The sequence below is a fragment of the Chelonoidis abingdonii genome, chromosome 4 (assembly GCF_003597395.2).
Source record: "Chelonoidis abingdonii isolate Lonesome George chromosome 4, CheloAbing_2.0, whole genome shotgun sequence".
NCBI classification, from domain to species: domain Eukaryota; kingdom Metazoa; phylum Chordata; order Testudines; family Testudinidae; genus Chelonoidis; species Chelonoidis abingdonii.
The window spans coordinates 129,248,751-129,273,411 of NC_133772.1; the positions used below are offsets into that span (position 1 = coordinate 129,248,751).

Consider the following 24,661-nt stretch of genomic DNA (forward strand, 5'->3'; position numbering starts at 1 on the left):
GGTTAGGAATCTAACTTGGGACTTGGGACACCAGGGGTCAATTCCCCACCCTGCCACAGATTTCTGGTGTGACCTTGGGCAAGTCACTTAGTCTCTCTGTGCTATAGTTCCCCAACTGTTAAATGGGAATAATAGCACTGGCCTACCTCACAGGATAAATACATTTAAAAATAATAAGATGCAAATACTATGGTAATGCAGGCCATATAAGTACTTAGCTAGAACCACAGTGGCTTTCCGGGCTGGAGTGAGTGCCAAGAAAGCCCAAGAAGAGGTGTCTGTAGTAATCAGGGTGATAGGTGACCAGATCTTGGCAGGAGGAATGGCCAGATCTGGGGGATGTTGTAGAGGAAAAACTGGCAAGATTTACTGACAGCAACAATCCGGGGAGAAGTGGAAGGAGTCAGAGATAACCCCAAGACTGCAGCCCCACTCTGCAGGAAGGTTTTGGAATTGCCAACAGCAGGAGAGCAGGGAAGGAGGGGCCAAGAAGGAACGATGAGGAGCTGCATGTCATCCAGCAGCAAGAGCATAAGATGAGATACTGGGGAGAGTGAGAGAGGCAGAGATATGAGACTGGATGGAAGGCAAAGGTCAGGAGTTTGGAGGGAAAACTAGGTCATCAGCACAGAGGTGATAGTAGAAGTCTTGTGACTGGAGGAGATTAGCCATATTATCTGGAGGGTTGATGCAGCCTGAGCCCTGCTATTTCTGCAGCTCCCATCTCTGCAGTAATCTAAGCTCATACTGCTCTTGTTTCTCTCTTACGCCACTTTCCTTTATTTCCTCCTTACCCTTTTATAGCCAGGGTCACACTATTGAAGCAGCCCACTGCAACCCAGCCACAAACAGGTTAATCTATTTATCGCCTTAACAAGCGGACACAGTCTACACAGACAAGGAATGCTACATTCTGCGTTGTGAGGCTCGTATCAGTCTGAATTTCTTCTCCTCTGTTGGTTCTCTTGGATATGTATACTGCATTACTCAGAGGTCTTGCTGACTTAGCCACTTGCTAGATTTTCATATCAGTCTGTAATTGAAGCTGGAGACATTCCCCAACCTGTCATGGGACCTGTGGGCTGTTTTCAGAGGTTAATAAAGAATAGTTCACAAAACAAACAAATGTGACTATTTTTATATTTAAACTGATGAAAAATACACGCTTTCTGCCTCATCTCTCTACTGAGCACGGAACAAGTGAATAAGAACCTAAGTCATTACTAGATGCTAAGCTTCTCATTCTCTTTGGTCCAGGTGGGCTTTAATGGCGTTACTCCTGATTTACATGTATATAAATGAGAGCAGAATCTGGCCCATTAAGTTCCATGGTATAGTAGGCAAGTCCATGTGCCAATTTAGCAGGACAACAATTGCAAATTTCTGTTGCATCAGTGGCTTCAAGTTGTAGATTTTGTGAACACATCATATAATAGCCATAGGGTCGCTTCTACCATTCCTTCACAGAATCCAAGTGTCAACATCACCCATGTGGAGAAAGGGGTTCTAAATGAGGACTTGTTAGAAATGTACATTTTTCTGGGGTCCCACAGTGCAGGGCCAAGTTGCCAGTTCTCTTATTTAGGATTATTTTATCAGAATGTTCAGGATTCATTAAACCCTCAAAATGTTAAAAGCCAGGAAGGCAGGGGAAACGGAGTCTAGATTTTTTTATATGCATTCTGGCAGTCAAAAGGGACAGAAGAATTGTGATGAGCAACTTTTCCAACATTTCTCATTGGATTTGAAAAAGACAGGAGATCTCGTTCTTCTTAGTTCATTACTCTGAGTGTGAATGCTATATCTATTTAACAGCCCCTTCCTCTGCCCACCCCAAGTCACTATTTCAGTTCCAAGATGTCTAGTTCTGAACTGCCAGCAATGGTGCTACTGGCTCCCAAACAGATCAGCTAGCTTTCAGAATCAGAATGAAAGCTTTTAAAAGGGTTTTGCTCGACTGGACAGCCATGGTCCACAGAGATCCCAGGAGCTGAGAACTTTTTAGATGGTTAATAATGAAATGGAGCTTGTGGCCACATTTCAAAGCTTCTGAATGTCACATCTTTTTATTGCTTTCTATTACTACTGATCATTGACTTAAAAAACAAGCAGAATTTTGAACGTAAACTCTGATTTAAAAAAAAAGCCCAGTCAAATAGTTCAAACAGCAGTAAAACAAGGATAACTGTGATTACATGGGATGCTGTGAAGTGTTGATTGCCATGTGACTGATCAAAGAAAACTACAAGTGAAATAGGCAGGTATCCCCATACAACTCACATAAAACAAAAGTGGATAGATTTCTATTTGTCATTGATTTTGTTTGTGACTTGATTTGCTTTGCTCTGTTTGGATTTATTTCTAGGTGTTTCTATGGCATCCTAGGTATCTGGGAGTTTCAAGTACATTCATGAATTTATCCTAGAAGGTAGGGAAATAATATTATCCCTACTTTACAGATTAGGAACTGAGGCACACTGAGATGCAGTGACTTGCCCAAGTTCACACAGGAATTCTGCGGCAGAGCCAGAAATTGAACCCAGAACACTGGAATCTGAGTCTAGTGCCTTGATGCAAATCTGTCTTCTCTGTTGTGCATGGTTCTTCTATTTTGCATGAGAAAAAGGATTAAAAATGAGCTGGCTGACTTTTTATCACATTTTGGGGGGAGGAATAGCTCAGTGGTTTGAGCATTGGCCTACTAAACCCAGGGTTGTGAGCTCAATCCTTGAGGGAGCCATCTAGGGCAAAAATCTGTCTGGGGATTGGTCCTACTCTGAGCAGGGGGTTGGACTAGATGATCTCCTGAGGTCCCTTCCAACCCTGATAGCCCATGTTGGGTTGAAAAAATCCTAGAGACCTGATAGGAATCAAAACCTACAGGAAATATTTTTCCAACACTACACCATCACACATTATACCACTTATCATTTTCCTCTTTCCCTTTCTCTGAGGTACATTAGCTACTATGGAAACAATCATTGGTATACATGGAGCTTCACTATATTCACAAGTGCAATGTAAAGTCAGTTGATACAGTGGCTTATGAAATGTGAGTATATATCAGGGGTTCTCAAACCCCCTCAGGGGGTCGCAAACTGTCAGCCTCCACCCTAAACCCCACTTTGCCTCCAGCATTTATAATGGTGTTAAATATACAAAAAGTGCTTTTAATTTATAAGAGTGGTTGCACTCAGTGGCTTGCTATGTAAAAGGGGTCATCAGTACAAAAGTTTGAGAACCACTGGTGTATGTGATGATGATCATGACCACATGCAGGGTGTAAAAGTTACATATAAAATTGAAGACTCACTCATTGAGACCAGATTTGCATACATGTACAATCACTCATTTTGTAAGTGCAAATGGATGTGCCTGCAAGTACTGTTGGAGCAATCAGGCAAACCCACTAAATACTTGGCCCCAGAAACACAAAAACCCCAGGAGATTGTATTGTCTCAACGCTAGCAACTAAATTAAATCTGCATTTACCAGATTATACAGCAAATAATGAAACTTTGCAAACGCATGCCAAACACAAGGCACAACAAAGGTAAAATAATCCCAAAAACTACTACCACCCCTTTGTTAGCTTCAATTGATTCATTCAGAAATGGAAACTGAAATTTCACAGTTCAGCTTTAACACATCATCAACCACCCACCGAGTGGCAACTCCAAGAGATCTTGCTGAAAATGTTCCTCTCCTTTGTCTTACTTACCTTACTAGAGAAAAAAGGAGCCCGTTTTGGGAGCATATCAGACCAGGAGCTGTGCTACATGCAGAAAAGCCACCTTACTGAACTGAAAACCCTGCTCAGTAGGGCTCAGGCAGGATCCAAAACGAGGAGAGATGGCGGACATCTATTTGAGCCTATGTCCATTTTTTTCTGTTTTATTAGGCTACTCATAAGATTTAGTCCTTACATTGATATACAAAAGGCCTAGAGACAGACTCCTTGAGGATCGGAAATAAGGTTACTATCGTTGGTCTCAAAAATTCTCTGGGTCCTTCAATATAAATATCATCGTTAGCATCTATTTGATGACTCTGTGGAAGCTGTCAGTTCGGAGCTGGGACTCGCACATGCCTTTCTGTGCTATGCGACCACAGAAGGGTTAAACTTGGAACGAAGAGCCAGCGCAGTGTGTATTCCAAGCATGACATGACTCTGAGCTGACATTTCCCACTTCCTTCGAAGCCCCTTTCTCTCTCACTATATATAGTCATGCCTGGAGCACACTCCTGCCTCTGCTATGGAGTGCATATAACGAGGATCAATTCCTCTCATGATAGCATCACCTGAAGACACCCAGATTAAGTGTCTTCCAGGAGGGGAGATTGGTCAACAACCAATTACAGGTGCTTTTTTTGACCAACTTTAGCCCATTTTTTTTTTGCCATCCTGCTGTTTGATGCATCATACTCTAATCCCATTATCTCCTTTCCTGTCTCTGAGTAGAACATCCACGTATGTGCCAGTTTATTTGGAATTGTTCTGAATAGTTATCTTCCTGGTTTGTCTGTTCACCAGCGTGGCCATTGACCCACAGTAATGGTAGGGTTGTCAACCCTCCAGAATTGGCCTGGAGTCTCCCGGAATCGGCATCCATCTCCCTTCCTATTTAAAGCAATCCAGGAGATTTTAATAGAATATTTTAAGAAAATGACACTATGTCATGTTAGGGGGGAAAAAATCTCCTGAAATAGCTTTAGTCAGAACTGGCCATCCTAAGTCATGGTGGTACTTCATTAGCATGTACCTACCATTCAGACGTATTGCAGGATTTTTTTTTTTAAATAAAAAATCCGCATCTCCTGCACATTTAGATGACCACACTTTTGTACTAACCTAAGTCATGTTATGCTTCTTTCCAGCTGTGCAAAGCATCATGACTACCACAGGATACAATCACGAGAACACGTATCCCACAGAGGGAAGTACGGGCAGATGCTATGGAAAGAGAGTTTACATCTTGAATAGAAGACTATTACTGTGTGCCGCTAATTGCTTCACTGCTGTTACTGAAGGAAATGAGCCACTGGTCCTTGGTATTAGCAAGTGAAAACAAGACACATCTTCCATCTCAGATTCAGAGGGACTTTATTCCAGATGCTAATCTCCTTCAGCATTATTTAATTTGCCTCCCATTAATCATACTGAGCAGCTGGCCATGTAAATATTGAAATCCATGAATTAACCATTGGGTCTGTCCAGGAGCCAGGCAGAGCCCATCTGCACAGCTCAGACACCGACTAGTCAGACAAACCATATCTTCAGGGCAGAGTTTAGTGAAATCTACTTAAGAAACAAAAAGGGCTTATATATCCTGTTTGATTAATAAAAAACAATTTAACTGCTTCATTGCCATACAGTCCTAAATATCCAGTCTCTCCAATGGAAGAGGACCCCTTTCTCTGCAGCCATGTCCCTCACTGCTCCCTGTCACATGTCTGAATCGGTGTGCCAAGGAGAAGGGAGCTCTGATGGGACCACACAGAGGAAGGTGAGGGAAAGCATGGACATCCTTTTGCAACTAGTTCTCCCATGCAACAGCAATGTTTGGTATCTACTTACCTGAACAGCATTAATGCCGCACAGAGTTCCACTCTCCTGGAATGTCGCAGTGCACTCAACTCACTGGTCCAACTTCTCCTCTGGGTTACTACAATGTAAACCCAAGTAACTCCACTGTGGTTTGTATTTAGACTGGTGTAACAGACTGGAATTCAATCTACACTATCTAAAAAACACGACATCCCCTTAGAATCTCACAACACCAAAAAGGCATCATGGTCTTTCACAAAATCTTACGAACTGGTATTAGCATGCTAAATCCAGAGCTGTTTCAGACAAACAACTAAGTGATATAGGTTGCAAAAAAAATTCTGAATACTATCGGCAGCAACATTATACCATTTTTCCATGGACAGTGTGTTAACATATTGTTAAGTGACTGGCTAAAGTGGAGACTGTCAACTTGACTATTTTGAAAAAGACTAATTTTTTAATTAAAAATAAACAAATCAAGCACTCTTAAAACAGTACTTCCAGATTTAAAACAAAAAGAAGTTCCTTTTAAAAAGATTAAGGATTTTTCTGCTCTCCTTTTGATGTTTAGAACAGTATTTTGGCTGTGCCTGGTAGCCACATCCCCCAATGGTGTTGTCAGCTCTCGTGAATTTTTGTCACACATGCATATTTGTTATTTTTCTTAAAGCCCCAGCTCCTGGAGTCAAATGATTAAAAGCTTTCATTTTAAAGCAGAGAAAAGGTGGAAAATGTGAAACATTAAATACTCAAAAAACAGAAGGCAAATAAAAATGTTATTTTTAAGTTTTCATGTTCTTTAAGCCAACCTTATGATTTTTTTGGGGGGTGGGGGCTGATTTTGGAATGCTTGGGGATGGCAAATACAGCAGTAGATAGTCTCAGGGCCATCTCTCCTCAACTCTCCCCTTTCCTCTCTGCCCATACCACTGTATATTTCAGTTCTGGTTTTGCAGCTACTGGTCAACAGTCTTGAGAGACCTGAGGAAGACTGAATGCAAGAGTTTCCTCCCCCCTCCCCCCCCGAGCTGAAAATAAGCAATGTCATCATACTAATACACAAGGCAGGAAGTGAACTATCTGCAAAGTGGTGTCAAAAAGCTCAAAGCCACAACAGATGGATTTCTCTCATCTCTTTCAGTTCTGAAAGGTTAATTATGACAACAGTAGATACAAAAGATGTCAGATGGAAATGTGATTTCCAAGTTGTTGATCAAATTGAGCAAATTCTGTCAGCTGTTTTGGGACATTGAGGGGAGACACACCACCTGCTGTTCATAGACTTCATAATAACTGTTGATAAAGGCCTACTACCTTTAAAATATATTAGCTTATTCTCAGTTGCTTGAAGCTTTAAAATAGCATTCCTTGCACTGCAAATTCTGTCACTCTTCTGACAATCCTTTCATTTAATTTTCCCGTCTTCACCCCCTATTGTCATGGCAGTGAAAGGGCTGCCTTGGATTTCTCTCTGTTCAATAGCATCATGGTGTTATCAGCGTCATCAGCTGGAATGCGCTTCCTTCTGTCGTGCTCTCCATTCATTGTTCCCCATGTGTAAAAAGTTACTGGGTTCATTAGGCAAGTACTCCACAGAGCGGAGGTAATCAATGGATCCAGTGGGCTACATCCTGGCCTCAGATCCACTCAGAAACTCCCATTAAGTCAGCGGGTTATTGAATGCATGTATGGGAGGATCTTTAGTGGTATGATCCCCTCAAAACAGGATGTTATTTAATAGCTGACCGTGCAGAAATTCCCCCTGCATAATTAAGAATTGAATAACACATCTAATTTGTGTATTTATATGCATACACACACAAATACACACACAGAGATTTACCCTCTTCTCATGCTAGCTGGGCTACAGGTTGGTGTTTTCTGAGACAGGCTGGAGAAACAGAAAGGGGAATGGAACATTCTTTTGGGGAGTGTGCCAGTGCACACCAGCTCTAGGAACCATAAGGCACTGTTTGGGGAGCCTTTAACTCTGATTTCATTGCATATGCTGGTCTAACACAGATCCTTAACTCGGTATTTTCCCCCCACTAGGAACTGACGAAAAGAAATTCAAGTTCGCACACCAGTTTTCCTATGATTTATTTCAAAGGTGCCTCATATGAAAGTGCTTTGCATGGCAGCTATCATATTTCCGGCTAAAAAGGACAAGACAGGAGTTTGATTGGAGCAGTGATGTAACTACTGTCATGCTGCCTCCCACCACTACCCTAGCAGGAGGCTCAGGAGATATCCTGTGTATCAGTTCAGGATTGTCTATAGCACCCATCCCTGTGGTATCTAAGTGCTTCTTATACACACACACACACTTTTTGTTATAATAATGTGCCCACCGTATGACAAAAGAAAATGCACTTTTCAGTAATATCTTTATAAGGAATGTGACATCTCTGGCTAGTACATGGTAGCAAAATCTAGGCAGATGAACCCCAGAGACAAAGAAATTCCTCCCAGACTCTTCTTCAGTTTAATCAATGCAAATGTGATTTGTTACAAAATAATCATGTACTAAATAAAATTATACATTAATAAATATGCAATGTCTCATTTGGCCTTTGGAGCATCCAGAGCTACCAAGTGCATTCCTCAGGTGGAGGATGGGGGAAGTCTAAACATGTAGACCCCTCCAAATAATGAATAAGGAGTCATGGACCTAAGGTTTGCATGGGGCTGGTAACCTCATCAGACAAAAACAAACTTACTACAGAAATGAACATCAGGAGCCATATCTGTGTGCAGCAGGCTCAAACAAGTGATCGACTCCATGCGAAGAATATGACAGTGTAAGGAACCACGGAAGAGTTTGTTACGGCCTAGCTAGGGCTTATCGCCTTCTCAAGGACAGGCTACTAAAGGTTGCTGTGCACCAGTATATTTTGCTTATAACCGGTTAAAACCGCTCATTGTGGGAAGCCCCAGTGTGTATGGGGAAGTGCAGAAAGCCCCTGGCCACAGGCCAAGAGGGGCAGCTCTGGCTGATTAAAAGCCCCGAATTGCATAGGCATGAGCTGCTTTGCATAATATTAGCATGATGCTATATTTGCTCCAGGCTGCATTGCTGTTTTGGACTCCGTTCCCCAGCTTTGTGACAGCAACGCTTGTAGTCCCCATTGCAGTTGTGTCACTTTACCTTCATTAAAACCAAATAACTCACAGTGTGTGTGTGGGCCTCGTCCTTGCAGAGCACTCAGGCATGTAACATTTGGCGCAGCGAGCAGGGTGCTTTGGGGGATGATGCCGTTTTGGCCGAAGGTAGGGGAAGTGGGGAAGCCACCGCTGTCACTACAGCGCATACCTGGGTGGCCCCAGACGGAATGCTGGGGGCCAGTGGCACGGGTTCTGGCAGGATGGACTGCCCCTGCTGAGTGGCCAGAATTCTGGCAAGTGGTCGGTGTTACTCCCGCACAGCTGACAGAGGCCTTGCAGCGGCTGCGGGCAGGCCGGCGCTCTGGGACGGAACGGCGGGCCATGGGGGAGCTCGGATGGCTCCTCCTGACAGCCATCCGGGCCCAAGTCAAGGAGGTGCTCCGCTTGCAGCGAGCCCTCGAGGGGAAGACGCTGGAGTACGCGGCCCAGGCAGATGCCCGAGCCGTGGCCCAGGCCGTGGTCACCTCCCAGGCGGAGCGGGCCCAGAAGCTGACACGGCAGTGTGAGGTACTGGTGGCCCGGGTTGCCAATCAGAGGCAGCTCAGGCTTGGGTGGCAGCCGGTGACTACGGCCTAGGTCCGTGCCGTAACGGCTGCCCCCTTTTGGGATCCTAAAACGTGGGATGGGAATATTTGGGGCTCATCCTCCTCGGAGGAGGAGGAGGACGAGCACACACTGGCGGTAGTACACGCCCGTCCGGTAAGAGAGCTTAGGGCCGAGGACGGCAAGCTACAGCCGAAGGTCGTGTGGACCTACAAGACGAGTAAACTGCAGGAGATCATAAAGATGTTCCGCCAGGAGCCGGGAGAAGGCGTGCTGCGTTGGCTGGTCAGACTCTGGGACAATGCGGGAAACATGGTACTGCTCCTGCGGTACGAGCTGCAACAGCTGGGTGTCATGGCACAGGACGCACAGGTATGAGCGGAGATGTCCAACCCCCCAAACCCGAAGGGACCTAATGGGAACGAATTAGAAACCCCCTCTCTATACCATTGGTTAACGGTCGCCGTAGATGCGGCCTACCCATCGGTGGGGGAATTGGAAGCACAAGTGGGCCCCTGGAAGACCATAGCCAAGGGAATGCAGACCTTACGCCAACTGGGAATGGCTTGGGCGGTGGCAACGGGGGGCATGGAGGGGCCTGACGACATGCAGGTTACGAAATCCACCAAAGCCGCCCTCTTGCGTACAGCCGCCAATGAGTTAAAACCTTCGCTCTTGGCGGTGGTAATGGCGGCGGACGGGCGGGTCGGAGAACTTGCCTCAACCCTTATGCAGCTGGAGACGGCCCTGGCCGGGGCGCGACCCACGGCTGTCCGAGTTGCAAAGGGGCAACCAAGCAAGGAACAAGCCGGCAAGGGATTGAAGAAGGGGGAATTGCAAGTGCCACGAAAAGTCTTGTGGTCAGATTTTTTGCAGGAGGGCGTCCCCCGGGAGGAAATTGATGGGAAGCCCACAGTCGACCTGTACAAGCAATGGATGCAACTGCCTGCCGCCAAGCAGAGCGTTGGACCCGAGGGAGAGAGAAGTGTGGAGCGGAGCAAGCCCACCGAGCCGTCCGCCCCACCCGCGGAGTGGCAGCTACCTCGTCCCTACTGAGAGCATGGGGGGTCCTCCACTCCGTGCGTGGCTGCACCCACATACAGAAGGGAGACGGGGGACCAACGCCCCTACGTACCCTTAGGGATCTGCTGGCCCAGGGGAGGGGTCCAACACGTGCTGGCGCTCCTAGATACTGGTGCTAAAGTCACGATTCTACACTCTGCACAGACCCAAGGCCGAGCCGCTCTGGTAAAAGGCCTGGGTGGCGCTGAGACTCCGGCTTATGAGGTTATGGTCACCTTAACTTTGGGGAAAGCTCCTCCGTTCCAAGCCATGGTTCTGGCGGCGGCCATCGGACAGTACATCCTGGGCATCGACGTCCTCCGGGGGCGTTCAGTGGACACGCAGTATGGCCTGTTTGCGTTCGGCCACCCCCGGTATGTAAGTGAGGAACGGGCGCGGGAGGTGCGGACGTTAACGATCCTGCAAGGTGCCCCGCGTTGGGAACCTGTGGTACTGCCTCTTGCAACGGCCATAGTTTCCAGAAAGCAGTACCGCCTACCGGGGGTGGGGAGGAGGAGATCACCCAAACAATTACTGCACTGCTAGAAGCCAAGGTTATCAGGCCAACCCTGAGTCCCTATAACAGTCCCATCTGGCCCGTGTGGAAACCGGATGGGACTTGGCGCATGACAGTCGACTACTGGGAGCTGAACAAAGTGACCCCCCCGCTAACAGCGGTCGCACCAGACATAGTCACCCTGGTTGAGCATATTGCGGCCGTGGCCCAACCGTGGCAGCCGTTTTAAATTTGGCAAACGCCTTTTTCTCTATCGCCATTGCCCCAAGTAGCCAGGAACAATTTGCGTTCTCGTGGCAAGCACGCCAGTATACCTTTTGCGTGCTGCCGCAGGGTTGGAAACACTCCCCGACCATATGCCACCAGCTAGTCAGCGCCGATTTGGCCCGGATACAGTGGCCGCCCCAGACCCACCATTATCACTATATTAATGACGTTATGGTATCCGGCCCCTCCCCAAAAGTGGTTGCGGATGCGCTGCATGGCATGGTGGAGGGCCTGGAGGCACGGGGCTGGACGCTAAACCCACAGAAAATACAAGTGCCCGCCCAAACGGTGGTCTTTTTGGGCATTCTGTGGGCGGGACCGGAACGGCAAATTCCGCGAAAGGTGCACCAAACAGTACAAGGCTATCCTGTGCCCCAAACCAAGACAGAGTTCCAGGCCTTTCTTGGTTTGCTTGGGTTTTGGTGCGTGTTTATTCCCCACCTCGCTTTTCTAATGCGGCCCTTACAAACCTTGGTGCGGAAAGCGGTGCCCTGGGAGTGGACACATAACCATCAGACTACCTTTGAATTGTGTAAAGACGCCTTACTCACGCACACTTGGCTCCATGCTTCACAGCCAAGAATCCCATTTGAGCTGGAGGTTACTACTGTGGCAAATGTGGCTTCCTGGGGACTTTGGCAGCCAGTAGGGGGGCAGCAAAAAGAACCCATCGGCTTTTGGTCCCGAGCTTTAAAGGAGGCGAAGCCTGGCTACTCCCCTCTGAAGAAACAAATTCTGGCAGTGGCATGGGCGTTGCGAGACACTGAGCGTATCACTGGCCCTACGCCAGTAGTGTTACACACGCCCATCCCCCTCGGGCGCTGGGTGAGGGAGGACCCTGCCCAAACACAGACTGGCATCGTTCAGAGCACCACCCACTTCAAATGGAAGCACTACTTACAACAGCGTACGCTGCTAGGCCGGCCTTCCATCTCCACCTCCCATGCTGTGTTGCTGGGAGTGATTACCTTTGAGCACGTACCCTCCCTTACGGATGAGCCGCCACTGGTGGAGGACCCTGTGCCTCCATACCCAGTGGGAGAAGCACCCCCCATAGATCAGCTGTCGATTGAGGAATGGGAGTATGCTTGGTTTACTGATGGGTCAGCGGCCTACACCGCTCAAGGGACCCGGCAGTGGAGGGCAGTGGCGTATGCCCCCTACGCAGATGTAGTGGCTATGGCATGGGGCACCGCCAGCTCTAGTCAGTGGGCCGAATTGCGGGCTGCCACCCTAACCATTAAGGATTCCCCGCCACGAACATATCTGTATACCGACAGTTGGGTATTGTACAAGGGTCTTCGGACCTGGGTGACCGCTTGGGAGGCTACGGAGTGGGAACTGGCAGGTAGACCTTTGTGGGGAGCAACGCTGTGGTAGCAGCTCCTTGCCTATGCCCGGCAGGCTCCCCTAGCAGTGCGGCATGTAGACGCCCACACAAAAGCCCAGACTGATGAGGCTCGCTGGAATGCGGCAGCGGATAACATGGCCCGGGGAAAAGTCGTCCAGCTGGCCAAACAATACCACGTAAAAGGAGGCCATTGGGGAGCCTGTGCGACGCAGTACGCGGCTTTACGCCAAGGCATCAAGCTGCCCCTATCAGCCTGCCGTATGGCCAGGGCGGGGTGCCCAACCTGCTCACGACTGGCGCCCATTGCCCTGCCAGAACCAACCGGTCATATTTACCGAGCTACAGGCCCTTGCCAAGATTGGCAAGTCGACTACATAGGCCCTCTACCACAGGAACGACGCTGGCAATACGTTTTCACGGCAGTAGACACTTACACCGGCCTGTTGTTTGTGCATCCAAGTGCCACTGCAGCGGCAACTACAACGCTGATGGCCCTGCAGCAGCTGTGTTCATGCTACGGAACCCCGTGGACCATGCAGAGTGACCAGGGAACCCATTTTACGGCTCAGACGGTTCGGACATGGGCCGCTGATGTCGCCATAGACTGGCACTTTCACCTCCCATATACACCCACAGCAAGTGGCCTCATAAAGTGTCTGAATGGGTTGCTGAAAGACCAAATCTGTCATCTTACGCCGACCCACACGCTGCGGGGCTGGTTGGGGGTATTAGAGCAAGCCGTCTGGCTCCTAAATAATCGCCACCTGTGGGGAGGCCAGATACCCTTTCAACGCCTCACCACGCCTCCCCAAGTGCCCGTACAGCTACGGGTAGATCTGAAGCACACCCCTGGGGTACTGAAACCAACGCAAGGGGTTGTGACCTTGCATGCTTCTCAGACCACCTCCTTACCTGCGGGACAAACTGTGTCCCCGTGGGCCGCCCAGACCCAACTGTGGTGCGAGCCTACCTGTTTGTTTTGTGTTCTGCCCATTAAGGAGGGCTCCCGGTTTTACCCTCCATACTGGCTGAGCTCAAATCAATCTCTGGCCCTCCTCTCCTGCACTACAAATGATGGGGTACTGCAACGGGAGCGAGGGGAGGCGCTTTGTAAACTTGTTCCCTTACCCCCTGCAGGTTTGACGAACCATGACTCCAGGGAAGCAGAATGGCACGTGTTGGCAAGCGTCTGGTGGACCCTACCACTGCAAGAACCCCGTGCAGCCGTCGTTTTGGCCACGGGGGAAGGCTGGGCTCATGTGCTACCGGAAGGGGAAGACTACCCACATATGGCCTCACTCTCACGACTCTCGCGATGCTCCTTGTGACGGACAGGCTGACCCGGGTGGCTGCCCCCCCCCCTCGATAACGCGTGGGTGACGTTGGCCCAGGCTGCTGTTAATACAACATCGTTCTGTCTCCCCAGGGTGTATGCCATCGGTGCCCTTATGGAGACCTGTTTTATTGGTGTCAGCGCCACTCCAGAATCGCTGAAAGAAGCTTCACCGCTGTTTGCCAACTCTAAGCGCATGAATTATTCAGATTTATATGCCTTGGGTGCACGGGCACAGGTTCAAAGAGATGCCACCATGTATTCCTTTCGCCTGGCCAATGTTACCCCTGCAAAAACATGTGTGTATTTTAAAAATGCGACCTGTAATATAGTTGATCATACCAACCAGGAGTTACGTTGCCAGACTAGGGTGGATTTATCCTTTGGCTATGGGCATGTAAGACTACCAAGAGGGTGGTTTTTGCTTTGTGGGAGAATTGCGTATACCTATGTTCCTGCCAACAGCGCGGGGGGTCCTTGTGCTATAGGCCAAGTGACCCCCTTGATGCTACCGCACCCCTCTGGGAACCATACCCACCATCGCCGGAATACCCTTCCCTTAGACCCCACCTGCAAAACTGAGGTGACCCTGTACTCGGAAGGGAAGGCGGCAGCCCTCCTGTTTTCTTTGGTGGGTGTACCCGGCCTGGTTGCACATAACTATCATGCAGTAGCTCACCCTGCGTGTACGGTTGCCAAGGGCATTAATTTAACCTCCACAGTTCTTGCCTTGCTCACCCGAAAATTAGGCGAGGTACGCTAGGGCATTTTGCAAAGTCTCTTAGCGGTTGATTGTTTGTTATTGCGGCATGGCCATTCATGCCAGGATTTTGCTGCTATGTGCTGTTTTAATATTACAGATGCCGGGAGCTCCATAAAGGCGACATTAAAGAATCTGCGCCACCTAGCAGAAGGCATCAGCCAGCAACAGGGAGATTCTTGGCTTTGGTCCTGGCTCACTTCCCTCCGTGGTTGGGCTGCACATTTGGTCCAGGGCCCTGTGTATTGATCTCCTGGGTTTTTTGGGCCTTTATGTGTGTTGCGGCTTGCTTAGCGTTTGTGGCTTGTGTGGCCGTTGTTGCTGTTTTCGGGGCCCTGCGTCTATCCCCGTGGGGTCGTCCAAGTCGGTTTATGCCACCAAGTATGCTGCCGTCCTTTGAGAAGGCGAGGGGAGGAATGTAAGGAACCACGGAAGAGTTTGTTACGGCCTAGCTAGGGCTTATCGCCTTCTCAAGGACAGGCTACTAAAGGTTGCTGTGCACCAGTATATTTTGCTTATAATCGGTTAAAACCGCTCATTGTGGGAAGCCCCAGTGTGTATGGGGAAGTGCAGAAAGCCCTGGCCACAGGCCAAGAGGGGCAGCTCTGGCTGATGAAAAGCCCCGAATTGCATAGGCATGAGCTGCTTTGCATAATATTAGCATGATGATGCTCCAGGCTGCATTGCTGTTTTGGACTCCGTTCTCCGGCTTTGTGACAGCAACGCTTGGAGTCCCCGTTGCGGGTGTGTCACGTTACCTTCATTAAAGCCAAATAACTCACAGTGTGTGTATGGGCCTCGTCCTTGCAGAGCACTCAGGCATGTAACAGACAGATGTTGGTCAAAACTGTAAAGAAAGCCCATGTCCTGAGAAGTCTCTTGCTCAAGACCAGATCAATAATGAAAATCAGATTTTGGAATGTGGGAACAATGTACGAAGCTATTAAAGCTGCCCAAGTAATTAAAGAAATGGATAGATTCCATCATGATGTCCATGAAATCAGGGAGTGTAAATGGACAGGTTCAAACAAATTACACTATATAGAGAAACAAATAAGATCATTTCCATTCCAGGATTGTGGATGGTAGACTGAAGCTGGCATAGCAATCCTAATGTTGAATGAGGCAGGGCAGGAATCAGGTAAAAAAAGAAATATTAAAGCTTGGTTTCAGACTAGATTCTTCAGACTAACAGTCATACAATGCTATGCACCAACCACAAAAAAGCCAGATGAAGAAAAAAAATACTTTTTATGATTTGTTACAGAATCTGTTAGCCAAGGTCCCAACATATAATATCATAGTGACTAGAGGTGGTTTTAAATGCAAAAGTTGGAAATAACCGACAATGGGTTAGATAAAGTTATGGGCAAGTGTGACAGGGGTTTGGACATCAATCAAAATAGTGAATGATCAATAGACATTTGCAGTGTGAACAACTTAGTGATAGGTGGAACAATATTTCCTCATAAAGAAATCCATGAAGTGACATGGAACTCCCCAGATGGTGCTACCAAGAACCAGACAGACCACTTCTGCATTTCAAGAACCTTGCGCAGCTCCTTGGCAGATGTACGTGCATAGGGGAGCAAATGTGGGCAGCGACCATAACTGTTGTATCGCTAACTTGAAGATCAAGTTAAAGAGGATGTTGAAAATTAAAAGAGGACCATGCATAAATAGAATACAATTAAAACACAAAGACAAAAAGTGCTTTTCAGCTTGAATTGAAGAACAGATTCAGTGTTCTAACTGAATTAACCAAAGCGAAACAAGACATTGATACTCTGTGGGAAAACATCAAAGGGTGCTATCTAGAAAATGCAATTGGCAAGAAGAATACAGAGTTCTACATCGAGAGGTGAAAAGGAGGAGCGCTACAAGAGATAAAAGGGCATATACTGATAGAAAATGTCAAGAAGCTTAAGATGCTAGCCAAAAAGGTGACCTTACAACCTTATGTAAGACAATCAAACAGCTAACAGGAACTTTAGCACTACTACAGGCCCTATTAAAGGTGCAAATGGAAAGACTCTTAGTATAGAAGAGGAAAAAGGGAAAGATGGGTGGTACATTTTTAGGTTGTTTTAAATAGACCAAGCCCAAGTGACCTACTGGAAATACATAATGAAGACCTAGCACTAGAGCTTCATTTTGATTATGTAAAAGTAGCAAAGAATCCTGTGGCACCTTATAGACTAACAGATGTTTTGAGGCATGAGCTTTTGTGGGTGAATACCCACTTCGTCAGATGCATGTCACCTGACGAAGTGGGTATTCACCCACGAAAACTCATGCTCCAAAACGTCTGTTAGTCTATAAGGTGCCACAGGATTCTTTGCTACTTTTACAGATCCAGACTAACATGGCTACTCCTCTGATTTTGATTATGGAGATACTGCAATGTAAGAAGCTAGAAAAGCCATCAGTAAACTGAAAAATGGGAAAGCAGCTGGAGAAATGGTTAAAGCAAGTGATGAAACAGCCTGCCAAAACCACAAGGAAAGTCTGGGTAGAATATGGAATGACTAAAAGAACCCAACCCAGTGGAAGAGAGTCCTTATAGTAAAATTGCTAAAGACGGGTGACCTTACCAAGTGTAATAACGGGAGAGGAAGCACATTACTCTCAGTGCCTGTGAAAATCATGTACATTATCATCCTGGAACATATCAAGAAACAAATAGATCTACAACTTAAGACAGGATCAAGCAGGTTTTAGACCACTGAGATCATGTGCAGACCATACTGGCATTATAGAACAAAGTATGAGGTGGCAAGCACTTCTTGTGATAAATTTTGTAGACTTCCAGAAGGCTTTTGACACTGTACCCAGAGATGGTCTTTAGAGAATTAGGGCATATTATGGAATATCAACTAAATAATTAGAATAATCAAAGATCTATAGGTTAATGCCAATGATAAAACACAATTGAATGACCTCATTTTTGCTGATGACGTGTCCTGCTTAGTTCAACACATCACTTAATGGAAGAAAAGACCCAGCTTTTGGCAGACACAGCAAAACAAGGTGGTTTGTTTATCAACAGAGGGAAGACAAAATATGTGGCTATCAGTGTCCCAAAAGTAACCATTATAGAAGATGAAGAAACACTTGAAGTCATTCATTTTACCAATCTAGGGAGTGAGATGTACAATGATGGCGACAGATATCAAGCAATGAATATCAAAAGCAGCAAAAAACTGTTATAACCGTGAAAAGATTTGGAAAAGTAGCATGATTTGGAACTGGCAAAAATATAGATTTTTAACATAGGCAGCATGTCTGTCCTCCTTTATGAACCAGAGTCATGGAAATCTACAACAGAAATTGATAAGATCAGCTCATTCCCAAATAAATGCCTGCAAAAGAGCTTCAGAGTCCATTGGAAAGTTTCTTGCAACATCAGAAATTCTAATTAGTGCAAACCAACCTAAAGCTCAGATTGTTCCCACAGAGCTCATCACTAAAAAGGAGCAGGTGGTGGCCAAGGTACGGGGACTTGTGCCATCCTAGGGAAAGTGGCTTCCCTGGCATGTGTCAGGGTGGGCTGTCAGGTGCAGTGGTCTACCACAGTGTGCTCCTGCAGCTGGGTGGCAGCAGGGCCACCTACTGAACTACCCCAAATTATGTTACTCCCGGGCCACTTCCTATCAATCTGGAGCTCCTTAGTTTGGGGCATGGTCAGACTCTTCTCAGTCTCCCAGTATCCAGTTCAGTTAATCAGCCTCAGGGTTTTCAACTCCCAAAGAGCGGGGAGACCCCAAGTATTGTGCTAGTACTGCTAGTTGCCACTCCCTACACAGTGCTCCACAACAGCGTTGCTTCCTGGTGTCACATGCAGTTCATTCCCCCTTCTCCTGGGCTACCAATGCTCTTTGAAAACATTCCTCCACTGGAAATATGCCTTGCACCTATTGAGTGTGGGCCTCCCTAGCCCAGTTGCTCTATTCTCTACCCTGGTTCAGCCTGGGGCCTGTACACCCCATCACATAGTATCCTTCCAGGCACTGAAGTGAGGCTGACTGGGCTATAATTCCATGGGTTCCCTGAGTTTCCCTTTTTAAAGACAGGTACTATGTTTGCCCTTCTCCAGTCTTCTGGGACTTCACCTGTCCTCAGGAGCTCTCAAAGATAATTGTTAATGGTTCCAAGATTCAACTAGCTTCAGTTAGTTTCCTAATTACCTTAGCATGAATTTCATCAGACCCTGCTGCCTTGAATACATCTAACTGATCTAAATATTCTCTAACCTGTTATTTTCCTATTTGGGCTTGCATTCCTTCCCTCTTGTGGTTAATATTACTTGTGTTGAGTATTTGGTTACCACTATCTTTTTCAGTAAAGATTGAAACAAAATAGCCATTGAACACCTCAGCTTCTTGATGTCCACAGTTATTAGCTGTCCTTCCCCACTAAATAGAGGATCTTCACTTTCCTTCATCTTTCTCTTGCTTCTTATGTATTTAAAGAACCTCTTCTTAATGCCTTTTACATCCCTTGCTAGGTGTCACTCTTTTTGTGCCTTCGCCTTTCTGATTTTGTCTCTACATGACTGTGCTATTCTTTTGTATTTCTCCTTAGCAATTTATCCATGTTTCCACATTTTTGTAGGATTCCTTTTCGATTTTCAGGTCACTAAAGAGCTCCTGATGGAGTCATATTTGCCTCTTACTAGTCTTCCATCTTTCCTTCGCATTGGGAATAGTTTGCAGTTGTACCTTTAATACTATCTCCTTAAGAAGCTGCTAGCTCTCCAAAAATCCCTTTTCCCTTAGATTTTCTTCCCATGGGAACTTACCAGCCAGTTCTCCAAGTTTGTTAAAATCTGATTTTTTTAAGTCCATTGCTTTTATTTGGCTGCCCTCACTCCTTCCTTTCCTTAGAATCATGACAAGTAACGTTTCATGATCACTTTCATCCGAATTGCTTTCCACCTTCAGATTCACTACTAATTCCTTCCTGTTAGTCAGAATCAAGAGTAAAACAGCTGTCTCCCTGGTTATATTTTCCATTTCCTGAAACAAAAAGTTGTCCACAATACACTCCAAGAAGTTACTGGAAATTTTGTGATTTGCCATATTACTTTTCCAACAGATGTCTGGGTAGTTAAAGTCCCCCATTACTTTTACTGCAGAATATACATGTATACTTATATACACACAAAGATACACTAACACATTTTATTTTATTGCCAGATTGCTAGAAAAGCTCAAAATAATTACAGTGATTTGGGAATTTTATTCTAATTCTGAAAGAACCTCTACAAACTGATATATTTTCCTAATATTTTATACCTTCCTGGATTCAACACAATCAAAATTACAGAAAGGGGGTGTGATGGGGTATATGAGACCCTCTGAGGTCCCCTGCCGGAGGCTGCATGGTCCTGCCGCACCCCACCCCAACACAGGGCAGTGGAGAGGATCCTCTAAACTGCCTAAAGTGGCTGTGTGGGACACAGCCAATCAGGGCCCAGAAGCCTAGTATAAGAAGAGCTGCAGGACCAACGGCAGTTCAGTTCCTTGCTGGAGCTGTAGAAGTGTGGCTGGCTGGCTGATGGAGCTACAGAACCCTGGACAGGGCAGCACTGCCAGAAGTTGGGGAGAGTGAGAAGGAGCCTTGAGCCGGTTGCTGGGACTCCATACCTCTGAGAAGGCTGTAAAAAACATTGGGGTTTGCTATAACTCGCCCCTCCAGTAAATAAGGATTTGAAGTTGCCAGGGTGAAGATACCTGAATTTGTAGGAATGTGAGTCTAGACTGGTATTAAATTATCTCTTCTTTTCTTAGGTATTCATTTGTAAAAAGCAATATGAAAGAGGCCTGGATGCTTGAGGGCTGTGCACTCATGCTACAGAGCTCTGAAGCAGTGTTCTCTTATCATTTAAAAGATGAGAACTGCATCCAGAATCTTATATTCAAGGCTCAGAAACAGCCAATACGTGCTCTGTATGTTGTACCGGCACTTTTCTAAAACTACTTTCTCGTTCTCCAGGATCTCAGCTTCCATTTTAATAAAAAGCAAACCTAGCTGTTATGGCTGCAAAGAAAACCTTAGAACTAAATTAACTAAATGAACCTGAAACAGAGATGAGTCTGCAAAGGGCATGAAACAACAACTCTGAGGGGTGTGAACTGCCCCATTCATCTCAGTGAGGTGTGAACTCAGCTGCCCGGTGATTATAATTTCAATGCAATATTGTTAATTCTGTAGTCCCCAGGTAAGGAAGGAAAGGGACAGTCACAATCTGTCACAAAAATGAGTGAGGTCTCATCGTGGTGTCACAGTAGTTGGCATCCTGGATAGCACCACTTACTCTTCACTTCCTTGCCCCACCCTCTGCAAGGAGCCCAACGGCGCACAGAGACCATGCACAGTCATTCTGAACAGCTGCATAATCTGCTGAGAGTAGGCAGAGCTTCCTTGATGAGCAGAGCTTGGAAAAGCACCACCACTTCTCTCCTGCCCCTGGCTTACAATTAGAAGATTTCTCAGTGTTGCCAACTCTTGCGTTTTTATTATAAGTATCAGAAAAAATGGTGTTTTTCTTAAAACCCCAGCTGCTGGACTCATGTGGATATGTGAGAATCTCCACTTCCTTTTTTTTTTTTTTTTTTTTAAAGTATGTTTCTAGCCATATGGTTCTGAAGAAAAACTTGAAAACCTGACCAAAGTACGGTCTAAAGGTTCAAAGCTATACATTGGGGGTTGATAGTTATAAGCATGGTCCTCTCTTGTAGTGGCATATTAGTTTTACAGGGCCTTTTCTCAATCTCTCCAAAGAGACAACACCAAAAAGTAGCTTCCTGCTTCCACCAATTTAAATAGGATCCTTAAAGTTTCCTGCTCTCCAATCCCAACAATACACTGGCACTTTGCCTGCTATAATTTGTCAGCCCAGCAGAGATAGTCTACCCATATTATGCATTACTGTCACACATCAGGTTTTATTTACAGGAATAAACTATTATGCTGACCCATTACAAAAGCCATTTATCATACTTCAAAATCTCTAGACTGAGATCCTTCTCCCTGCTTTTACTCTGGATAAAAGGGCCAGGGTGGTGTCAAGTCGCTCCAAAGCCCTGGGTCCTGCCAATGGAGGATTCTCCTGGTACAGATACTGTGGAAGACAGCCACTGAGGAGGTGCCTGGAGTGGAGCTCTGGGTGAGAGAGTTGTGTTGGGGTAGGGCCATAACATGCAGTGCTGCAGAGATTCTGGGAAGTGCTGCATCCCTAGGGGAGATGCAGGAGGCTGTCTAAATTCTGACCGTGCTGAGGAGCAAAAGCCATCTTAAATCCCCATCCCCTTGGGTTGTGAGTTCTTTGCAGCACCTCACCTCTAGAGTTTATCTTTAGCTTTGTTACAAACACTTGACTCAGTGAAAGCTCATACACCAAAAACCTGCAAGTTAGATTTCACACTGTTAGAAACTGAATTGCTTAAATGCCATCTTTAGTAGCAAAAGTATAGCAAAAACTTGCTTTATGGTTAGAGATATCTTCTGCCCCATCCCTAAGAGGCAAACGTTTGTTCAGCAGAGTATTAAAGGAACACAACAATTAAGCATATTTGTACTATCAATTTTTAAAAAAGAAAGACATGAGGAGTTACCACATATGGGCAACTTAAATTATATCTCACAATCCTAATTCATTACTAGATTAATTCTGGAGAAGACATCTGACCATAACAGATGAACTCTTGAGCAATCCCTTAACAAATGAAATAGCATTCCAAAAATTAAATAATAATGCCTTGTAGTTACGTAACATATTCTGTCAAAAGCTCCTTAAGAAAAGAATTAAGCCTTAAAAACACCTCCATAGAGTTGGTAATTATTTCTCCTCTTTTATAGATGAGGAAACAGAGGCACAGAGAGGTGAAATAACTTGCAGAAGTTCACACAGAAGAGAGAGACTGGAAGAGAACCCAGATCTCCTGACTCCCAGACCTGTGCCTCAGCCACCTTATTATACAGCAAGCAAGTACCTGCCGTTATCATTATTTATTCTTTTTAAATTGATTTAGATTTTTTTTTTTTTAAATCCCCATCCCAGCCTCCCTCTGCAGGAGTAGACAGAATATATAAGTAGAAAATCCATACCACTTGAACAGTGTCCATAAAAAAAAAAATCTAGGAGACTCCCCTGACTCCTGCCTTCCAAACTCCAACTCCCATAGCATCCTTGGATGCATAGCCTGGAGAATCTTGAGTGGAACTAGAGGTTATTTTAACTCTGTATTTGGCATTCGTGAGACCACTGATGGAATACTGTGTGCAGTTCTTGTGTCAACAACCGGAGAAGGATGTTGATACATTGGAGAGGATTCAGAGAAGAGCCACATGAATGATTAAAGGGTTAGAAAACCTGCCTTGTAGCAACAGACTCAATCTATTTAGCTTAACAAAGAGAAGATTAAGAGGTGACTTGGTTATAGTCTATAAGAACCTACATGGGGAACAAATATTTAATAATAGGCTCTTCAATCTAACAGAAAAAGATACAACACAATCCACTGGCTGGAAGCTGAAGCTAGTCAAATTCAGCTTGGAAGTAAGACATAAAATTTTAACAGTGAAGGTAATCAACTACTGGAACAATTAACCAAGAGTCATTGTGGATTCTCCATCAGACAATTTTTAAATCAAAACTTGATGTTTTTCTAAAGGTTATGCTCTAGGAATTATTTTTGGAGAAGTTCTATGGCCTGTGTTATACACGAGGTCAAACCAGATGCTTACAGTGGTCCCTTGTGGACTTGGAATGTATGAATCCTGAAAAGTAATAAGCACTCAAAGCTATGATCCGCACACTGTCAGAATCAGACCCTGGATCGATTTCATATCGCTTTACAGCCAGCATGTGTCTGGACACTACCAGGGCTACCCGTACTGAGCAATCTTTACCGTGATATAATTGAACAAGTATAACATTCAGAGGTTCCTCAATCTTTTTGGAAGAAGAGCATCAAGGATTGTTTGGTATGTTCTCATCAGCTACATTTTGCACAATAATTAGCGGGGGCTGTGGGACTGACAGGAGAAGCCAGGAAGATAACAGCATATTGTTTAGCAAACTCAAGACTTTTCACCTCCTTTGTCGTTTTAGAGGAAGCAGAGCAGGCCCATCTTGTTACATAAACTTACTTGCTGTACAGAAGCAGCATAGGGTAAACAGAAGAACACCAAGAACTTGAGCACTACAGATCCTGACTACTAATTGTTAGAAACCTGGCAATGTCTTTTATCTTATCCAGTGTCAGATTTTTTGACACAGGTCATAAGGGTTTAAGAAAAGAAGCATCAGATTTGATTGGAACCCCTTTGTTTTCAGATAGGCACTTAGTGACAGGTTTCTGAGTTATCTGAGAAACCTCAACTAGAAAAATCCTGAGCTCAACATTTCATGGGTTAAGATCAATGTTTCCAGACTTTCCTCAGTCTCTGGAAATCTGCAACCTGTAAAATTGAATAAGTCTTGTGATAAAGGGCCTGATTTTATTCTGTTTCACACCACTGATTTCAGGGTAGAATTTAGTTCTGAAGGAATGACCTATCAACCTGTCAGATATTTGCATTCATGGCCTGAGCTCAGGCTCGATCTCTCCTCAGAAATTTAAGATTCTTCTCTGTATAAATACACCAGGTAGCTAAATGGCTCTTACATTTTGCATGGCATCCTGATACTGCGGCAGTGATGACAGCTGTGACTCAGAGCGGTACGGGGATAACCCTTTTCGTAGAGTTCTCAAATCCCCAGAGCTAGATTGCTGCAAAGACAAAGAAAGAAAATAGGACAATCTGTATTAACCAGAGGAAGGAAAATAATGCTCATTCTGCTTAGAAGTCTTTATTAGCTTTTCCTTTTGACCATTTCTATTCTGTGGCCTGTTCCCATAATAACTTTTCCCTGAAATGACGGTTAAAATAACCATCATGGTTAAAATGCTTTTCCTTTCCTCAGTTCTGGAAAAACATTGTCAGGTGGTTGGAGATTAAGCAGATAGACTGGGCAGATATTTTATTTTGCCCAACTTCATTTAAATTTCAGATCACTAAAAAAAAAAAATTACATTAATATGCAGATGGGAAAATTATTCACA

General features: G+C 45.5%; 1 protein-coding gene across 3 annotated transcripts in view; it reads right to left on the reverse strand.

The window, feature by feature from the left end:
* The window catches only part of CCDC85C (coiled-coil domain containing 85C), a 176,795-nt gene that overhangs the window by 13,763 nt on the left and 138,371 nt on the right, over window positions 1–24,661 (reverse strand). For 2 of the 3 annotated variants that reach the window (XM_032775283.2, XM_032775282.2), the window contains one exon: window positions 24,224–24,328. The exons of the other annotated variant lie outside the window; for it this stretch is intronic. In XM_032775283.2, the coding sequence (XP_032631174.1) occupies window positions 24,224–24,328 (105 nt within the window). The remainder of the gene's footprint in view (window positions 1–24,223; window positions 24,329–24,661) is intronic. 3 annotated transcript variants of the gene reach the window in all.